Source organism: Bombus pascuorum, chromosome 6 (assembly GCF_905332965.1).
Source record: "Bombus pascuorum chromosome 6, iyBomPasc1.1, whole genome shotgun sequence".
Classification (NCBI taxonomy): Eukaryota; Metazoa; Arthropoda; class Insecta; order Hymenoptera; family Apidae; genus Bombus; species Bombus pascuorum.
This window is the reverse complement of record NC_083493.1, coordinates 4,998,631-5,020,043: the sequence shown is the minus strand read 5'-3', so window position 1 is coordinate 5,020,043 and position 21,413 is coordinate 4,998,631. Positions and strand designations below refer to the sequence as shown.

General features: G+C 28.7%; 6 protein-coding genes across 7 annotated transcripts; 4 read left to right on the top strand and 2 right to left on the bottom strand.

Annotated features, from left to right (window-relative positions):
- The first annotated feature begins 4,874 nt into the window (after positions 1-4,874).
- Positions 4,875-6,373, top strand: LOC132908222 (uncharacterized). Its single transcript, XM_060962020.1, has 4 exons — positions 4,875-5,056; positions 5,549-5,737; positions 5,819-5,980; positions 6,051-6,373. The coding sequence occupies exons 1-4, from the start codon at positions 4,997-4,999 to the stop codon at positions 6,150-6,152; spliced, it is 513 nt and encodes a 170-aa protein (XP_060818003.1). The 5' UTR covers positions 4,875-4,996; the 3' UTR covers positions 6,153-6,373.
- On the top strand, positions 6,191-7,888 carry LOC132908197 (polycomb protein EED-like). Its single transcript, XM_060961979.1, has one exon. The coding sequence runs from the start codon at positions 6,191-6,193 to the stop codon at positions 7,472-7,474; it is 1,284 nt and encodes a 427-aa protein (XP_060817962.1). The 3' UTR covers positions 7,475-7,888.
- Positions 7,889-8,505: 617 nt separating this feature from the next.
- LOC132908225 (probable prefoldin subunit 2) lies at positions 8,506-9,525 on the bottom strand. Its single transcript, XM_060962026.1, has 3 exons — positions 9,285-9,525; positions 8,933-9,056; positions 8,506-8,827 (listed from the first exon to the last, which is right to left on the bottom strand). Exons 1-3 carry the CDS (start codon positions 9,428-9,430, stop codon positions 8,633-8,635), a joined length of 465 nt encoding a protein of 154 aa, XP_060818009.1. The 5' UTR covers positions 9,431-9,525; the 3' UTR covers positions 8,506-8,632.
- Positions 9,526-9,838: 313 nt separating this feature from the next.
- LOC132908251 (vang-like protein 1) lies at positions 9,839-14,760 on the bottom strand. The gene is made up of 4 exons (XM_060962055.1): positions 14,209-14,760; positions 13,522-14,113; positions 13,296-13,454; positions 9,839-13,213 (listed from the first exon to the last, which is right to left on the bottom strand). Exons 1-4 carry the CDS (start codon positions 14,337-14,339, stop codon positions 12,377-12,379), a joined length of 1,719 nt encoding a protein of 572 aa, XP_060818038.1. The 5' UTR covers positions 14,340-14,760; the 3' UTR covers positions 9,839-12,376.
- A 145-nt stretch (positions 14,761-14,905) lies between these two features.
- LOC132908252 (SWI/SNF-related matrix-associated actin-dependent regulator of chromatin subfamily B member 1) lies at positions 14,906-17,528 on the top strand. 2 transcript variants are annotated; one of them, XM_060962057.1, is made up of 6 exons: positions 14,906-15,015; positions 15,511-15,974; positions 16,137-16,264; positions 16,338-16,650; positions 17,010-17,186; positions 17,275-17,528. In XM_060962057.1, the coding sequence occupies exons 2-6, from the start codon at positions 15,523-15,525 to the stop codon at positions 17,312-17,314; spliced, it is 1,110 nt and encodes a 369-aa protein (XP_060818040.1). In that variant the 5' UTR covers positions 14,906-15,015; positions 15,511-15,522; the 3' UTR covers positions 17,315-17,528. The 2 variants fall into 2 exon arrangements, with proteins under 2 accessions (XP_060818040.1, XP_060818039.1); XM_060962056.1 differs by lacking the exon at positions 14,906-15,015 and adding an exon at positions 15,042-15,194.
- Positions 17,529-18,027: 499 nt separating this feature from the next.
- LOC132908253 (putative tricarboxylate transport protein, mitochondrial) lies at positions 18,028-21,222 on the top strand. Its single transcript, XM_060962058.1, has 4 exons — positions 18,028-18,457; positions 18,850-19,284; positions 19,694-19,914; positions 20,011-21,222. Exons 1-4 carry the CDS (start codon positions 18,307-18,309, stop codon positions 20,191-20,193), a joined length of 990 nt encoding a protein of 329 aa, XP_060818041.1. The 5' UTR covers positions 18,028-18,306; the 3' UTR covers positions 20,194-21,222.
- Positions 21,223-21,413: the final 191 nt, after the last annotated feature.

The window sequence follows — 21,413 nt, the reverse complement described above, 5'->3', positions numbered from 1 at the left end:
AGTTTTTAAAATAATAAAAAAATATGAATATAAAAACAAGTAAATAAAACAAATACATATGAGTATACATAATATTCATATAAATATAATATATATAAAACAAAAAAATCATCTACAATCTTAAGAAAGAACACAATATTTAAGAAATATTAAAATTGCTGAGAATATTGAATTAAATACAATACGTTTCACCAAGTTTTAAAATAATCTATTTTATATTTATTCATTACGAAATAATATTAGTATTCGCTCTTTACAAAAAGATAACGATGACGAACACTGTGAAATCTCGAATGAGTTGGCTGTCTCAAAGAACAAATTTTCTCTCTAGTTATATGTGCATTCGATTACAGCCGAGTATACAGCTTAGACTTTTCATCTTATGGGATTTTGAATCATCCTCTACGATTTACAGCGATGAGTGCAGGAATTATATTCAATCCAACTAATAAAGTTGGTAAAGTTACAGACGAGCGTGATAAAATTAACAGAAGTAAAAATCTGTTGTAAAGATACCGCTCTAGTCACAAAAACCATACAATGAAATAAGTTCTCGTAGCGTAAAACCACAGCGAATATAACTCGTTTGTGGTAGGACTAAATACAATAGATTCTTATATATTTTAGCGTCAGAAAGGAAATGGAAGTGCTCATGCCCGTAATTCAAGTTGTTTCACAGTATAGGCGCTGCACCATGCGGCCAAGTGCTGAAGTTAACTAAAGTTAGCATATATTGAAATCCTGTAACGAAATGATCATGATCCTTGTATCGTGCGGAAATAATTGCTAATTATGAACATGTCACCAAGAGGAAAGATAATTTTAGAATTGCGTATGAAAATTAATAGTGTCCTCGTCGCGCCTGTATTCAAATTATTCCTAGATTAGTCGATCAGATGATACATGGAATCATTTATTTTGTTTAAAATACGTATGTGACCTGTTTGATTGCACAATAGCATAGATAAGAATCTATTAAGTTCCACGCTACAAGAACCTATTTAATTCTACGGTTGTACGAAAAGGTTCATATTTACTTTTCTATCCGAGATAAACAAGTATGAGAATGACAAAATCACGCAATAATGAAAGTAATTGTAACTTGTCTAAGAAAAAGAAATTAATTGTTTACTATATTTTTTTAGAGAAGAAGAGAGAATATTCCGTTTCAAACGATAATGAATAAATGGAATGATGCGATAATTTTAATATATCTTTTATACACAATATTGTTTTAGATTTAACATTATATTTATTTTCGTCGCGATAATGTTTTTGTTATGGTAAAATGAAAATATCAATTTTTTAGCAATAAATTGGTGAGCAATAAATAATATTTCTGACAAAATGTATGTATCTCAGGTATATTTATAAAAAGGATAAAAATACAAAAATCCAGTTGACTATAGGCCAAGATGTAAGGACATGGAGACGTAATGACTAATTTGTGCAATCATGTAACTAACCACACTTTCTATCCATCTTACTTTCGTTACTGACTCCAATTTATTAATTCTATGAATATTGTTTTTGTTAAAATTAGGAGGATTATATTAAGATGAACATTTCACATTATATTGAAAGCAGACGATACCTCTTATGTGGTACCCAGCGAAAGAATGACAAAAAAATAGAAGAAGGATTGCGAAAGATGAAATAAAAATACGAAATCTTTTAACGAAAATTTATATTAAAATAATTGTTTTAAAAAATATGGGAAATTATGTCAACATTGGTGGCGAAAATTTCACTTCAGAAGAAAATCGAAAATTTTTGCAAAAATTTAATATATCTATGAATTTTTTACACAAAGATGCGACAGTCTGGGAAAACGATGACACATATAAAACGGGGATAGAAATAGTACCAAATGTCAGAATATAATAATTTATTAACAAAAAAACAACGAAAATAAACAATATATTTACAAATGTTAGATATACCTAATATGTATGTATGTCTCTATGTCAATAAACCGTTCTATAAAGGAAAATTATCCAAAATGTTTAAATCAAATTTTATACTTGTATTGTTCAAGTATAAATTTGTGCCTTCGAGGAAATCCCAACTACTCTTCGCCCTTCCTTTTAACTCTTGAGACTTGCACCCTTCTTTCTTGATGTCTTCTCGGACACGGATCTTCTTCACTTTTAACGGAAGGCTCTCCTTCGAATGTTCTCCTTCGAATGTTCCTAGAATCATTGAAGAAATTAATTCTTCAGAAACTGTGGAATTCGGAACACGATTGCTTTGTAGGATGACTTCATAATGATCGTTTTGTTTTACCTTACGAATAAGAGAGTTTCGGCGGTCAGCAGGAAATCACACTCTCGCCTTTTGCGACGAAGCGTCCTCTTCTCGGACAAAGATGTCGGGATTCATCCTCTTTTTAGTAATTAATTTTCCTCTTCCCGTACGAATATATGTATACTACTATGCATCTAATAGAAATAAAACCAGGAAAGTAAGACGTATTTTTTCCAAAAATATTCAGTAATATTTATTTCTAGAATAGCAGAGTACGATTATATACGAAGTTGGCGTAAAATCATTAAAATTTACTTTTTACAAGGATAAAATGACAGCGAAGTTGAGATAAATTTAGAAGTCAGTATATCGGCATAACATACAGGGTTATTCATTTAATTCGGAATCCGCGTTTACAAGACATGGAGAATGACAATAGTGTATCATGTACGCTTACTACTAAAATCAAATATTGTAAGCCATCTATGGGCTGTCGATCGATCTGATCGATGCCTGTGTGAGGTGTCCTGTTGTATCTCAACTGTTTAACTTGTTCCTTATTCTTACACTCGACATATTCACAGCAACACGGTCCAAAATCAGGTAATAGTAGTCAATTTATAGAAAGAAATCGTTAACAAATTTTAAAATACGACGTAGTAGAAAATGTTCAGTATGGTAAGGATGAAAATTTCTGAATTAAATAAAAAAAGGACCTCGATGTTTGTAAGAATATAAAGAATTTCATCGTAATTTGCAATAACAGTGGCACTTGTAAAAAAATCTGAAGTTCGAACACCTCTGGGTCGACTGCCTGGCCTTCGTCACCCTTGAATGTCGGAAGAGAAAGAGTGAACACTTGAGAACATTACAAAATTAAGCCCCCCCCCCCATATGATGTCATGGACCAACGACCCCGACGTTTTGCGACTGCGACGCCTGATTTTTCCGAGTATTCTTGATACAATCATCGATATGGATGAACGCCAAGTAAAATCACGCGAGTTCAGCATTTCCGAATCTAGAGAACGTGCTGTGAACGTGACTACCTTGAATTTGCTTCAAATATTCTTTTACAGTTTTGAATGCGGTTTTAAATAAAAACAAAAGTACGTTGTAATTATATTTCAGATAAGATATCAGATAATTCAAGCTATCAGTTGTTAAAAAAAAAAATTGAGCTATATGTGGGAATAAAAGAATTTGCTTGCTCGCTTTGAAATTTCGGAGCGCGCAGGAACATGAAGTCGTCGGGCGAAAACCTGCGAGGTTTGCTTTTTCAGTAATCGTTCTCTGCTTATTGTAACGTCTTTCGTTTACAAAGAAACATTTTCTTTTTTATTTTTTTTAACAAATTATATTGTACTTCGTGTCATTTTAATTACAAAAATATCACGGACATGTTGATGAAAGTTTTATTAAAAAATGGATCAATAATATAAAAGTTTTAATATAAAAATTTTCTCGCCACTATCTCTGTAATCAGTAATAGATATTCAGTAAAGAAACGCTATGTAATTGTTTTATTGTAAATCCTAAGATATCATCAAAATGCAAAAATGCCCTTATTGTGAGTATATCTTAATTCAACTTCGTCTACAGGCACAATTTTTTCTCAACTATTGTTGCGTTTTTTGATAATACAGGAAATATTCGATAATTGTATAAAATTCGGGACCTAAATGTTGCAATAATGGAAATGTAGAAACCGTTCTATTTCTTCAAACTGAGATGTTAGACGTATTAGACATAGAAAAGGACAATGAGAGTGAAAGAAAAAGAGAGACTGACAATCAAAGCGATCTACAAATATTAAAGGCCAGCCATAAGGTGAGATCTTTAACTTAAAATTTAAACTTTTTTATTTTTTTATTTGTGATTAATGAAAACATATAACCTCATATGCAAGATAGTTGAATTGGTCTCAACAAACATTGACGTACATACTAAGGAAAAAGAATACGTGGTTCCATGCAATGATAAAATGTTCATGCCAGTACAATTACATGTATGAAAAAATATACACGCTAAGTATCAAAGATTAACGTTAAATTTAAATGGTGTATGGAAAAATATTAAAATTACTACGTCATTTTAGTGATTCATTATCGTTTGGAACAGAATATTCTCTTCTTTTCTCTAAAAAAAATATAGTAAACAATTAATTTCTCTTTCTTAGGAAATTTATAATTAGTTTCATTATTGCGTTATTTTGTCATTCTCGTACTTGTCTATCTCGGATAGAAAATTAGATATGAACATTTTTGTACAACCGTACAATTAAATAGATTCTTGCAGCGTGGAACTCAACAGATTCTTGTCTATGCTAGTGTGTAACTAAACAGATCAAATTCCTAACTTTAAGCTTAACTACATAAATTCTTGTATATTATAAATTGCAACCAAACAGGGCAGATCGCTAACTTTATAAGTTTTTGTATATGCTAACTTTAGTTAACCTCAGCTCTTTGTCGTATGGTGCAGCACTAGTCCGGGAACCAGATCTATAAGCGTGAGCACTTTTATTTCCTCTCTGGCAGTAATAAAGTTAGTGGACTATAGTGTACGAATGGGAGTGGAGGGACAAATTCATGTCACGTGACACAAGCGACATTTAAGTTGTTGAATGGTAGTACAGGTAATATGACGTCATGTATTTCTCGAGAGTCGAAAGGGGAAGGAATTTGAGGAGAGAATTCTCCTGGCAACAGTGGCGGCAAGCGGTAAGATAGTTGGCAAAGATGGAAACATGGCGGGGGTACTCACTAATTGTGGTGTATCCCGAAATGATTGTCTAGTTTCTCTTTTGGTGCGTTTGTAATTTTTAAATGTAATTATTACATGTTTATTTTATTTTATAGAATTTTCCTAGAAGTTTTTTCAAATAATACATAACTATTGTAATAGCTAAAAAAATAAAATATAAATATTATTTTATTGTAATTTCTTGTTATTTTAAAATATTATTTTTTTATTTATTAAAGGAGATTTTACTTTATATTTGTACATTTAGGCAGGAAAGAATATTTGAAAAAATTCAATTGATTTGAGTTTTCTACAAATATTTCATGCTGCTGTATTTATTTATGATATTTATGCAGTATTATTAATAAGATATATCAACAAATACAATATCTTGGTATTTTTATTAAGTAATGTAATAATTTCTTACTACTTTTTATACACATTTCTGTCATCTTTTTGAAAAATAGTAAATATTCAGTTTAGTGAGGTTATGTTGAGTTCTAAAAAAATGTTTGTTGATATGAAATAATATTTATAATGTAAAGAATAATTATAGGTTATAGGACCAGCAGAATTATGTCACAAAGTTTCTGAAGGATTACATGAAAGTGCAAAAGAAAGGAAGTGGCGTATTGTTGTACATCAGTGTGAACTTGTTGATAAAATCATAGAATCGAGCTTAAGTCTTGGTATAGATTTCATTATTTTTGTTTTTGACTGGAGAACTACTCAATCTTTATCCGAAGTAAGTAGATATAAGTATATATGTCTAACAATTATAGTCTTTATGATATAATATTAATATCGAAGAAAATTATTTCTCAAGGTAGAAAGAAATATAAGTCTCATAGATGAACATTATATCATTTCTGGAGCTGTATGCCTTGTAAATTGTAGAGGAATTTCAAATATTATGGGATTGACTTCCCACAAATCAGCAAAAATACGAGAAAAATACAATATTCGATTTTTATCTGCTAATGTTTTTGTAAGTTGTATATGTATATATTTTCTTTTGTAATTTATAATTATTCTATTAATTTTTATATTCCTATTAGAAACCACAAATTTGTGTTCAATTAAGTAATAGAATACTAAATTTAGTGGAAGCTATATTGGGCATAACAAGTGGAATTCCTACTATTGGTCTGATGATATAAAATTTTGTAAAACTTGTTCTTATATTATTAATATTAAAATGAAGAAAACAAATAGTAAAAATCAAGCATATGCTTCTAGTCAAGAAGACAGTGAAAATGATAGTGATGAAACTGAATGCAGTATTGGCAGCAATTCGACTGCTGGTACCCATCGCAGTGATACACCTACCCGCAGCGCTCGTTATAGAAGAAAAGGTCGGCGTAGAAGTAAAACAGCAAAATATAAACCATGTACAGACAAGCCCCTTTACAAATATTGCTGCAGTGTTAAAGAAGATCATGGACAGCCATTATTTGGAGTACAATTTAATCATCATTTAAAAGAAGGTGAACCATTAATATTTGCTTCGGTAGGAAGCAATCGAGTAAGCATTTATGAATGTCCAGAAGGAGGAAATATCAGATTACGTCAGTGTTATGCAGATCCTGATCCAGAAGAAAATTTTTACACTTGTACTTGGACTTATGATGATTCTGGGAAACCTTTATTAGCAGTTGCTGGATCACGTGGTGTTGTAAGAGTTATTAGTCCTGTAACTATGACTTGCATCAAACACTATATTGGACATGGTCATGCAATAAATGAATTAAAAATTCATCCTAGAGATCCAAACATATTACTTTCAGCATCAAAAGATCATGCTCTTAGATTATGGAATATAAAAACTGATGTATGCATAGCAATATTTGGTGGTGTTGAAGGTCATAGAGATGAAGTCTTAAGTGCTGATTTTGATATGAAAGGAGAACGTATTATTTCATGTGGCATGGATCATGCTCTGAAACTATGGTCATTGGATAAGGCAGATATGCAAGAAGCAATAAAGCAGTCTTACTATTGTAACCCTAGTCGTAATGGAAGACCTTTTGATTCGATACTTCAACACTTTCCAGATTTTACTACACGGGATGTTCATCGTAACTATGTTGATTGCGTTAAATGGTATGGTGACTTCATTTTAAGTAAATCTTGTGAAAATTGTATTGTTTGTTGGAAACCAGGACGCCTTGAAGATTCTCAATTACGCAGTGGAGAAACAAGCGCTACAGTTTTACATAGGTTTGAGTTTAAGGAATGTGATATATGGTTTATACGATTTTCAATGGATTTTTGCCAGCGTACAATAGCTTTAGGAAATCAAGTGGGTAGAACATATGTGTGGGACTTGGAAGTTGATGAACCTGGTCAAGCACGCTGTTATTCACTGCAGCATCCGCGATGTACTGCACCTATACGTCAAACAAGTTTAAGCAGAGATGGTTCAGTTTTGTTATGTGTTTGTGATGATGCTACTGTATGGAGATGGAATCGTGAACATTAATATCTCCATAATACATACAATGGTGCCTTTTTATATTTACATAACATACTGTATTAGATGCTTATTACTGCCTTTATAATTACTATAAATAGTAAATTGTAAATTTATAACAGCGTATATTTATAAAGTAATTATAATAATTTCTCTATTCATAAGTAATTTATGAAAAATTAAAATTTAGATATTTATATATTTTATTACTAATTATAATATCCTCTTTATAAAAAAATGTGGAGCTAGTTTTTTATACGTGGAACTGTATCAAAAGGAATTTGAAGAATGACATTATGTTGTATTCATAGCAATTTTAGAAAGCTTTATATACCTCTATATGGCTCTAATTCTTCATACATAATATTTTGTGCACTAGTATAATTATTTCATAAAATAAAGTTGTTTTGTACAAATAATTAATTATTCCATTTTATAATTAAGCTTTAATCTAAACCTACTTGTAACAATATTTCACTTGTGATAAAAAATTAATGCATTTTCTTATAAATGGTAAACAACAAAATATTTGATTAATAACAGAAATGACAATAATATAAAATCAAATATTTAAAAAACTTTCTCAAAATTAAAATAACTTCTAATTCTTTTTTATGATTAAAATAATTTCGTTTATAAACATAGAAGTAAAGAATCTGATAAGACCTCGATTCTCTCATATTTTTCGATATCCCACGACTAAATTTGGAATATAAGCACAAGCAGATGATCTCAAAAGTTTTGAGAACTCAAACAATACAAAAGTATTAAGATCTCATTCGATTTCGTCCAAATTTTTCCGACCCTCGAAACTCAGGTTTTTCATATAACTACAACCCGTGATATAATCCTTATATTTTAAAATTTTTACTATGAATTTTGAATTTTCTTCAATTTACTATTCTTCAGTGACTGATTTATACATTGATTTGATAATAATCCTAAAATTGAATTGTAATAAAAAATGATGGCTATGGAAGACCAAAGCAAGTATTTAAAGTTATATACTTTTTATCCATAAAGAAAAATCAAAAAATACATAATCATTAAAAAATTGAATATTTATATACTTCAAATACAATATTATCTTTGAAGATGTAATAAATAAGTGCCAAAATGTGATTTATATGTAAGCAGGAAATGTATCATAAATAGAAAATTTTGATTTTATGAATAATTGCTTAATAGTGAATTAACAACTACAGCACTTCTTTTTGCTTCTTTGGAATCTTTGTCTTCACCTTGTCGTTGTTGCATATCCTGTTGTCCTCTAATTCTAATGTTGTGCTTCTCTTTGAATTCATTTATTTCGAGCCCTTTTTTTGTTAACTGATCATTTAGGGCATCTATGACTTTAATTAACTACAAATTTTCAATGTTGTATTGTATTTTTAATTGTATAAAAATAAAAAATTATACATGCAAATTATTTTAACTAACAATGAACAAAAATAGAACAATTCTAACCTGTTCTTTATTTGTTACTAATGCAGGCATTACATCCTCCACAGTACGTTCACATAAAACTCCTCCAGTCATTCGATAGCATTTTCTTTTCGGGTCTATATTTTTCAATGTATCAATTACGATCCTAAAAAATGATAAGAGTATATCATTTAAGAAATAAAATGATAATATATGCTATCTGAAAGAAGATACATTATAAATAAATTTATAACATTGTTCCATTATAGAACTTTCATTAAAATTTCGTGACATGAAAGTTTCTGTCAAGTTATTTTTGCTATCTGTTCAAAATATTTAAAATATATTTATAGTAAGCAATAAAAATAAAGAATATAGGTTAGGAAACACATACTTGTGTTCATTTAGTTCCATCTCCATTTCTGACAATTTATTGGCCATTGCCCTTTGTTCATTGCGAAGCATTTGAAATTCAGATAATATTTCTGTGGTAGACTTCGTACCTTTTGAAGACTTTCCTGATTTTTTATCGCTAGCCATATTAGGAGCTCTATATTACTTCTTCATCCGTGAGATTCAGCAATTCAGCATGGATTCAGCGATACTTTTGGCGCGTGACGTTCCTTAGTTAAGATCGATTTATACATAAATATATCGATTAAATTTTTAAATTCGATACATTTGCAACTAAGTAATATCAGAGGAAATGTTTATTACATTACTTTAAGTATATTCAAATTAAAAATTCAATTTTGCTATAATAAAGAAAATTAGGTTTTAATTTTATCATATACATTATTTTATTCGAAACTATAAGAAATATTATACATAAAGTATACAAAATGAAGATTTTATTTATATTACGTATGTATTTCATGTATTAGTTTAAACATATATTTTGCACATGAATTTTTTTGGATTAAATAGTTTAAGATTTATAAACAAAAATTAAGGTAATAATCAAATCTCTTTATTATCTTATTTTACATTCTATGAAATGAAATTTCATTTTGTGCGTTGTTTTTTGCTACAAAATGTAGCAAAATCCTATAAAAGTAAATTATCCATATATTGCATTCTATACAGAAAGAGAGAAGAGCAATATATCATATCTAAAATGAATAATATTTATACATAGAAAGTATATTTTGCTCACCAATTAATACATTCAAGCTCACAACATAAATAAAAAATCTCAGATAAAGCTACTCACATCATCATATATTTGTCAAAATGTTGCATTAGAAGAATTGTTATGTCTCTAGACATAAATATCCTTAACTTACTTAAATAATACAATTAATCTTAAATAATACAATTTATGAGCAGTGGCAAGTGACATACATTTCTTTTTGTTATTAAATGATGATATGTTATAAATAATTTTTTAGGTGTATATAAATTTACTCATCATATCTCATACATTCATCATATCTCATACATTCATCATATCAAATTATTTTATTCTTTACTATCTAAATTTAGATATTAAACAGGAATGCAAAGAAAATGAGTATTATAACATTAAACCTTCTTTTGTATAACAAGTTTCATTATTATATTAATCACTTCATTATACATTCATGAGATGTATATACTTTATATACATATATTAACGTGAATGTAAAGTATTACACACATTATTTACTGTACATGTATTCTAATAGCAAGCATAGTCTCAAACACAATATAATATTATCAGCCTTCCAAAATGAAATATAGAATAATAACAGTTTAATGTAGAAGTTATGTAAAAGATATACAAAAAATGTTAAAATTAATACATTCAATATTATTATATGTAAACGATGTAAATAATGTAGGAATATAGTATTCAACAACAGTTATATGAAGAAGTTAATATTTGATTCTAGCAATCAAATATTAAAGTTATGTATTAAAATAATGAAATAAGGTTAAGCAGACATTTTGCAACATATTTTCAGTATTTAATGAAAACTTATACGATATTTAAATTATATAAATATCTTATAATTCATAATAGTTTCATTTGATTGCATGTCTTTCACAAAATATAAAATTATAAATTTCTAAAAATGTTTTGTTCTGAAGTCTTATTTGATTATCACAACTGCAATATTTTAATATTTGAGAATTTAAAATAATACTCTTTCAATTGATAATAATAAATTCAAATAAACTAAAAATGACTATATTCTTAAATTTATAAAATTTTACTGTAATATATTCTATATTGTAAATGTATATATATAAAACATATCATAAGAAAAACTTAAGTTACTTTATGTCATGGAAGATATTATACCTTTGAAGTAATAGATACATATGTCACCTTACATATTATAAATGTATTTGTATGAATTGAACAGCACATTATACAAATATATTGCGTGTAGGAATGTATTTCTCTTTCCCCAGAGTGTCTCTTTTAAACACTTCTCTTATCTATTGCAGAAGTTGTTATAATAAATTTCAATAAATAAAAATTTTCGTATAACGAAAATTTATGAATGTTAAATATGCAATAAATAATGTATTAATTATAATACATTTCATAATACTATTACATTAAAGTAATTTTGTAAAGTTTCTTAAGAAAGAAAATTTACTCAGGGGATATATATTCAAGATTTAGTTTTCCAATTACATATATACTTACTGAAAAATAATTAAGAGGTTTTAATTACTGATATAAAACTACCCAAAAATATAGTAAGTTTATTTTACTAATATATAAGTAATAATATGTAAAATAATGAAATAAATAAATATAGATGTGTTCACATCATAAAAATATGAATTTCTCTTATCTACAATTATAAATGGGAAAGTTATATTGTCCTTTTATTTTGCTATTATCTGCACTAAAGAAGATATGTAAACATTATTGAGATGAACACTTCCTGTGATTCTGCATAAAAAACTATTTTATTATTTCCAAAATTTTATTCCCTTAAAAAAGCTATTTTTAAATGTACTATCTTCTTGCATGATTCAATATCAATTTTTTTCTATAATTATATTTAATTTCCAGTATTTAAATATGTATTATTGTAATTTTCTTCACTTATATACAGTAAAAAATTTTGTAATTTTAACCGTTTGAGTCCCAGAAGTCTCTGAGAAAACAGAGTCGAAAAATCCTGAACAGTGCGATAGTGCCTGTCTTAATCGATTACGGAGAGAAACAAGCGGCGCAATAGTGCTTGTTATATTTGTTATTTTTATAAAATACATCTATATTATTATATATGCGTATTATTAGTTTATAAATATTTCAAGTTTTGTTCAATAAAAATTACTGAGAAGATAACAATGAAATACAAAATACCGTCAGTCCTCCGTAGCATTCAAATGTACTGGGACTTTTCAACACAAAATCTAAACAGCGCGATCGCGCTGCTTGGGACTCAAACGGTTAATAAGTTTTGTTTCCATTAAAAATATTAGCGTTTTAATGTATATTATTTTAAAACGAAAAAAGCTATTGGTTTTATAATGTTACTAAACCGACGTTTCGGAATTCAATCTTAGTAAGAATTTATTAGATTTAGGATGTGCGAGCTGTTCTGTAAGGTGAAAATGAGGTAAATGATATACTGTACATAACAGAGCTACTTCACCTTGTCGTAACTGAAATTCGCAACCATTTGCGAGAGGTCGTGAAGGCAATTCTCCTTCACAGACTAAAGCCCAATGATGCGATTTTTTCTGTCGTTCTTTTTCGTTTGAAAGAACAGGGCTGGTTACAAAAAAGGGTTCTAAAAATGCGCGCGGTGCTGCATCTTGAGCCAAACATCGTGCAAGTCGATTTAAAATAGATTCAACAGAATGACGCGGTTGTTGCCGCGTAACTCTTAAATATTTCTGCAAAGCTCTTGCCATAGATGGAAATACTGCTTGTGCAGCTTCCATGGGATCCATAGGACCAGGATTTGGAGTAGACTCAACTTCTGAATGCAAGCGTTTTATATGTGCAAATGCTTCTTCAGCGGCAGTGATTAATCTTGCTCTACGTTTTCGTACTCTACGTTCATAATCATGTTCTTCATAAAAACGTTCATTGTGACTGGAATCTCTACGACGAGTTTGAGTTGTTATGACTGCTCTATCACCACTACCTCCTCGTGACTGAACACTGCCAGTTACTCCACCATCAACCTCATAAAACTTGAAGCTTGACTGTTTTCTACCAGATTTTGATACTGGGAGTCTTTCTAGATATGGATTATAAATAGGAAATTCTGTATAATATCTTTCTAATACCCATACTGCTGCTCGCTGTATTGACAATTGTCCTATTGCATAAGATCGGGATTCACCATCTGGTGATCTTACAATCTTAAATATTAACATTATTATAAATATAATGTACTAAGAATAGATATAAAGAAGTAATTACACAAAAATGTAAAGTACTTACTTTAAGATAAAAGATAGGCTGTTGATGGCGAATTTCAATTAGCAATATAGCAATATAATGTATGAATAGTAGAGTATCTGCAAGAGTACCTGCATAGTTTACTAAATTTTTATATTCTGTTATTTCACCATTAGCAGCAGTCTTAGCACTCTCAGTAACCTATAATTTATAATGATATAAAAATACTGTAATTGAGGAGATCTTGAAAGTTAATAAAATTATGTACCTGAACAACATAAAATAACCAGTAAGTACAAATGCATAATGTAGTAAGAAGCAACACTCCCGCTCGGAATAAGAATATGCGTGGCATAGTAGCATTTTTTGAACGTAAAAACACAGCCCAACTCCCAATACCTAATAGCACCAATTTAAAGGCTAAACCTAGTAATTGGCCTTTACATTCAGCATTACAAGATAATAACTGAAGCTTTTGTTGCATAGTTAAAACAGTTGTAGAATCAGGAAAAAATCCTAACTTAGGCAATATAACCATTGTTATAGGACTAAGAAAAGCACTTAATCCAAGCATCATTGCTATAACCGGCCCCATAAATCGATTACAGGAACTAAATGATCCATCATTCTCATTTGGCCAATGGCTCACATCTTCAGTTGATTCTGATCTATCAGAAGTATTTCCAGTGACAGCTGTAGTATTTTCACCCCAGTTTTCATCTTGAGGTAAAATTTGTACTTCTATAACTTCTTGACCCAAATTATCAACACTATCTCCTCTTACATTAACAGTTGTTTGAAAAGGTGCCATTTCTGTGGAATCTAAATTGTGTCTTTCTTTCTTTTGACTACGAGTTGTCCTTTAAAAAAATGTTTATGTTAACAAAAGGGTCATAAAAGGTCATAAAAAGAAGCTTAACTAAGTTATATTTTTTTTTTTGATTAACTAAAGTACCTGGTACTTCTATGTGAATGTTGCCTGTGATGAGATTTAGAACTATGAGTACGATGATGTTTTTGAGAAGTTCTGCTATGATGGCTATGGCTATGCTCGCTAGCCCCCGATTTTACGCTCTCCGTCTCCATTCCCCGGCAAAGGCTACCGCCCTGCTGTTACCCCATAAGAGCATACCCTCTTCCACTCGTGACCGAACACCAAGCACATGTACTTACGTAAATGTATCAAACGTAAAATTGAAATTTTATCGAATTATAAAATGGTATGATATGAACAACGAAGCATTTTTCAAGCTTGAAATTTTTTGCTGCTTTGACATTTTAAAGCAAAGAATACATTTCTTTTACATATGATATTAGTTCCATTAAAAATTATAATAATACAGTTACTTATTTAGTGCAGAATTCTGTTAAAGTACTAAAAAACAGACGCCGACACGCCTAACGTTTATTATTCTGACCCCCTCTAACTTGTCTTGTTACCACATTCCGGAATAATTGTTAGGGAAAAAACAGCATGAGTTCCTAGGGATGTTATATACAGAAATAAACAGTATTAAATTTTTATGAAAGTAATATATGTAATGAAAAAATCTTAAATTTAGTCGCTTTTTCACTAATTATAAGTTGCTTTGTAATCATATTGATAATATTGATATATCATTGAGAACAGGTCAAAAATGTTGCTGCCAATGCTACTTCAATAAAACGTAGCTTTAGGCTTCTGATCTTATTATTATACTTAATGAACACAAAGTACGCAACAATTGACGAAATTATTTGAACAGTTGATTCTTTTTTCAAGGTAGGTTTTTTTGTATATATGATCTTACATACATAAATTTTAGTGAAATACTGTTCACTGAAAAAAAAAAACTAGTATATTATGGATCACCAATCGTAAAGAAAACTCTTTATACTAAATTTGCGATAATGCTAACAAAACCGTGACAGATGAAAAGTGTTAAATAACCAGCTAAACAGGTAGGTACACAAAATAAACAATAATATAAAACAATATTATTTTATATATTGTTGAAACTATTCTATTATGAATTATACTTACGCATTAATAGCTTTCAAAAATCTTGAAGAATATTAGTATTTTATGTAAATATTTGATTAACTTTTTACATTATAAAAATAATTACATTATAAAAATAATTGCATGCAATGTATTGGAATGATTAAGGATAATTATTACATTACATTAATATAACTAGTTGTTGATTTTTGGTTTTTATGTATATATATATATATATATATATGTGTGTGTATGTGTATGTGTATATGATTATAGAAAAATATAAACATGGCATTACGTACATATGGTGATAAACCAATAAGTTTCCAAGTAGAGGAAAATGGAGAATATTATTGTATTGGTTCAGAAGTGGGCAATTATCTACGCCTATTTCGAGGATCACTGTACAAACGTTACCCTGGAATGTTCAGGAGATCCATTACAAATGATGAACGTAAAAAATTAGTAGAACTTGGCTTAAGTCAACATGTACTTGCATCTAGTGTATCTCTCTTAAGAGCTAGTGAAGTAGAAGATATTATCGAGGGTAATGATGATAAGTATAAAGCTGTATCAGTACATTCAACAGAACCTCCAGCTCCTAGAGAAGGAAAATCAAAAAAATCAATGCCTTGGGTGCCTAGTTTACCAAATAGTTCACACTTGGATGCTGTACCTCAAGCTACACCAATTAATCGTAACAGAGTACACAATAAAAAAGTCAGAACATTTCCTTTATGGTAAATACTTAATCTCTTCCATATTTATATGAAAACAGATACTTAACAGATGATTTTTATTCTTTAAAAGGTGATTTGTACATGGTATTATTCAACATAGAACATTGTTAATACTATAATAAATTTTGAATAACATTTATTATGTTTGTTGTATTTTTCTAGTTTTGATGACACAGATCCATCAGCAAACTTAGAAAATGCAGCACAACAAGAAATGTTAGTTCCAATTCGATTAGATATGGAAATTGAAGGACAAAAATTGAGGGATACTTTCACATGGAATAAAAATGGTATGGTTTCTTATGTACCAATTATATATTACATGATCATATGTTATCACAATAAAACACTAATTTTTTTTAGAAAGTCTCATAACTCCTGAACAATTTGCTGAGGTATTATGTGATGATTTAGATTTAAATCCATTAACCTTTGTACCAGCCATTGCACAAGCCATAAGACAACAAATAGAAGCTTTTCCACAAGAAACAATTTTAGAAGATCAGTGTGATCAACGAGTTATAATTAAGTTAAACATACATGTAGGAAATACATCTTTAGTAGATCAAGTAGAATGGGATATGTCTGAAAAAGAAAATAATCCTGAAAAATTTGCAATGAAACTGTGTGCTGAATTAGGACTTGGTGGAGAATTTGTTACTGCTATTGCTTACAGGTAAGTACAGTTTTGCTTTAAAATGAACAACTCGTTATTCCCTCTTCTTTATTTGAACTCGCCAAAATGAGAATATGCACAATGTTTTCTCACTCTGGTATTAGCGATTCTGACGTATTATATCCTACTTGGCCAATCACTTTTTGATTTGCCGCTATCTCGAGCTTCCCGCTCGTTTTATATCTTTTTTGTCCCATTTGAAAACAAAGTCAAACTGAATAGTATACCCGACTCGTAATAAGCAACTGACAGGCCTCAAGCACTTTGCTTATTTCTAGGAAAATTATATAAGTAATCAGAATATTTTATAAAATATTTTAATAAAATTTATTAATATATTTTAATCAAATTTACTTTAGTGTACGAGGACAATTATCATGGCACCAAAGAACCTATGCATTTTCTGAAGCACCTTTACCTACTGTAGAAGTACCTTTTAGACCACCTTCAGAAGCTGATCAATGGGCTCCATTTTTGGAAACATTAACAGATGCAGAAATGGAAAAGAAAATACGCGATCAAGATAGAAATACGCGGTAAAAATTATTATGTTATATAATTCAACAACTATAATATGCATAAAATAAATATGTAATTACAATATTTTTATACTTTTTGTTCCAGGCGTATGAGACGTTTAGCAAACACTACACCTGGATGGTAAAGCATGTAAATTATAACGATAAAAAATTACGGCGTTATACTTGTAGATTTATTCTGAAGATATCCATTTTTAGAATTTTTTAAACTTTAAATATAATAAATAAACCCTTATATCAAAATTTAAATAGAGAATAAAATACATTTTAATAAAAATTTACACATTTACCAATATCACAATATAGCCAATTAATATAAAACTTTATTATCAAAAAGTATTTCTATCTTCTTATAATCACTCCCTCTTTGCATGTTCTTACTTACATGTCGTGATTGATGTTACATAATCAAAGAAATAGAAAAAAGGTCTTGATAATCTACTTAATTTTAACTGTTTATGAAATATGTCATGTGATCATGTAATGAAACACTCATAATATTGATAAGTAATTTTTAATCTCTTCTATTTACTATAATCCAGACTTTCATGTTTTAAAAATGTTTTACAGTAATGAAATAATCAAAAGTATTTTCATAATTATTTATTTTAATATCAACATGATAAATAGAAGAATATCAAGTAAAATTTCTAACTTGTTGAAAAAATATGCTATTTAAATCATACTGTTTTACTTATAATTTTGTTATACTTATAAATTACGAACAATTAGCAATATAAATAAAAATATATACAATAAAAAAAAAAATTAATACAATAGAATTTGGATTAAAGTAGCTTATAATCCTTAATCTATAAATTTTAATTGTAGTTTATAAAAAAAGCTAAACTTAACTGATTAATAAACACATATGTATTGCAAAGATATATTACTGATATAAAAAATTTCGGTCACTCCATGCATAATCGCCTGTTCAATTATCATTACGTATCCTGATCCACTATCGAGTATAGGACTGTCAATCTATAAAGTGTGAGTAAGAGAAGTTGATTGAGGAAGGGGAATACGCACCGAAATGTACGGATATTAACCGACTCAGTTCACATTTGATGCTTAACGGGACAAGAGTACTGGCAGGCGAAAACAAATTCCAAACATGGATATCAGTTCATTGATATACAAATCATCGCAACAAACAAGTACAATTTCAACATTCCATAACAATCCTTTTCCTCGTAGACCTTGGATTACTGATACTGGAGCTGCAGCGGCTGTCAGTCATAGCGGTGTTAAAGGAATTGTGGCTGGTAAAATACATTTTTTTTATTATATCATTTCTTATATTAATGATTTCATTTTTAATATGTGTTCAGTGCTCTTTATTATTTATCGGAATAGTTCAATAGAATACAAACACATTAGTCAAGAATGAGAGAGAAGTGTAAGTAAAACTAGAAGAGCGACAAAGATAGATAAACTGAGTCAGCGCATTCGACACATGATAGATTCAAAGATCGAGAAATATTTAACCTTTGAAATATGCGCTAGTACAAAAATTTTTGTTTTAAAGATTATGAATAAAATTGTTTATATATTTTTCTTTTAAATATATATCAATGGATTCATTAAGTACTTCTTTACCAATTTTTATCAATTTTTTAAATAATAAAATATTAATGAAATTATGGGTATATTTTAGGAGGTATTACCGGCGGTATAGAAATATGTATCACTTACCCAACTGAATATGTAAAAACACAGCTACAACTTGATGGGAAAGCTGGATCCGGTAAACAATATTCAGGAATATTGGATTGTGTGAAAAAAACCATAAGAAATCGTGGATTCTTTGGTCTATACAGGGGTCTTTCAGTATTACTTTATGGTTCAATACCAAAGTCAGCTGTACGCTTTGGTTCCTTTGAAAAAATGAAAGAATTGTTAGTAGATTCAAATGGAAAACTTACTACACAGAATAGTCTCATAGCAGGACTATGTGCAGGTGCATCTGAAGCTATTTTTGCAGTTACTCCTATGGAGACAATTAAAGTAAAATTTATAAATGATCAAAGATCTGCTAATCCAAAATACAAAGGATTCTTTCATGGAGTAGGGATGATTACCAAGGAATATGGTAAATAGAATATTAATATATATTATTTTATAAAGAGTTCAAGTCAATAAATATAATTTTTTGGTCCATAACATTTACAATCTAATTTAAGTATGATTTTAAAAACAACTAAGCTTAGTTATTGCTTAATTAAATTGCTTAGTAATGCTCTGAAAACAAGTAAATTCCCCTTGAACCATATGTGCAACAAGTCCAATCAAGGGCTATGTAAAGAGGTCAAGTTATATTAGTTATGTACTTCTCAATTTACATATATGACAGTAAAGTAATGTCATATATGTCACAATAAGTTTATTGTGACATTCAATCATGTGCTACTAAACATTTGTTATTACATTATACAATGTGTATAAATTATGTGTCATATTAATATTAGTACAAATAAAAAATATAACTTTTTACTTGCTAGGATTCAGAGGCATATATCAAGGTCTAACACCTACAATTTTAAAGCAAGGATCAAACCAAGCAATTAGATTTTGTACCATGGAAACATTAAAAGATTGGTATAAAGGTGGAAATAAAGATGTAGTTATACCAAAAGTAGTTACTGGATTTTTTGGTGCATGTGCTGGGGCATTATCTGTTTTTGGAAATACTCCAATTGATGTTGTAAAAACTAGAATGCAGGTAAATATGTTTTTCTTTTATAATTATTAAGTTATATATATATATATATATATATTTCTTTTAATGTACTTCACTAAATGTGTATCATATTTTCAGGGTCTAGAAGCCTCAAAATATAAGAATAGTATAGATTGTGTAAAACAAATATGGATCAATGAAGGTCCAATGGCATTTTATAAAGGAACTATCCCAAGATTAAGTAGAGTATGTTTAGATGTTGGCATAACATTTATGATTTATGATTCCTTCAAAGAATTTTTTGATCGGCTTTGGCCTTGAAAGTTATTAATTTTGTAACTGTATATTTTAAAATGTCAGTGCAAATGTAGCTTTCATAATTTCATCATTATTTATGTAATATATCTATAATCGTACATGTTAAGAAATGTCTTTATTTCAAATATGATACATACCAAAGTATTCTGTTATAATGGGCATTTTAATGAATGAAAATGAAAGAAAACAAAGTCATATCGAAAAGTTTCAATTTTTATATTAATCAGTGTCGGTATTGAAAGCTGCAGTTGCATAGAGCACAAATTCCATTATATATATTTTTTTATATAAATTTTTATTTAACATAAAATTATATGTATGGAAGGCAAATGGTAATGTAAATTTGTTCATATAATTATTTCAATTTTGTTTATCAGTTTATAAATTTTATTTAAAATATTGTTAAATATTTAACATTCCTATAGATTTGAGTCATCGAATGAATGTTTATATTGTGAAAGTGATTTGTACATGGTATGCATAAGTTATGTAGACATACACATACACACACACACACACACACACACACACACACACACACACACACACACACACACACATATTTCTAAGAAATATTGTACAGTTTCAGTACAAAAATATACAGAATGTTAACTAAAATAATGAGAATAATAAAAGATGTTTATTACTTGAGCGAAGGGAAATAGATTGACTTTCTAATTAACTTTTTTTAATGTAGTAACATCCAAATAAGATTAGAGTAGGTAGGAGGTATAAAAAGGTATTAATCAGAAATGTTTTTATTTATGTGCACATAACATTCCATTAAATATAATTATCTTCGCTCAGATATTGTAATATATTTTAGTATTAATTGAACAAAATTTAACTATAATGGCTGTGACATTCAAATGAAGATAAACATGTAGAAGTTCCTTCATAATAGAGACCTTATAATCTCATAACACCTGCAAACTATCTATTTTATTACTTTAACAATAAGACATGATGGTTCATAATGCTTTGTATTTATATTTGTACTTGTACATTGAAATATATATCTGTGCAGTACTATTTATAAATGTTTTATAAAAAAACCTGTTAATATCTTTAAAGTATAGAAAACCTTCATTATTAAAATTATAAGATATTTTTGTATCTAAAAACCTTTTTCATATATATGCTTATAAATGATTATTGTCTTACAAATAATTATGATGTATTTTTAGTTGAAAGAAAAGATATTTATAGTATTTGCAAATAAT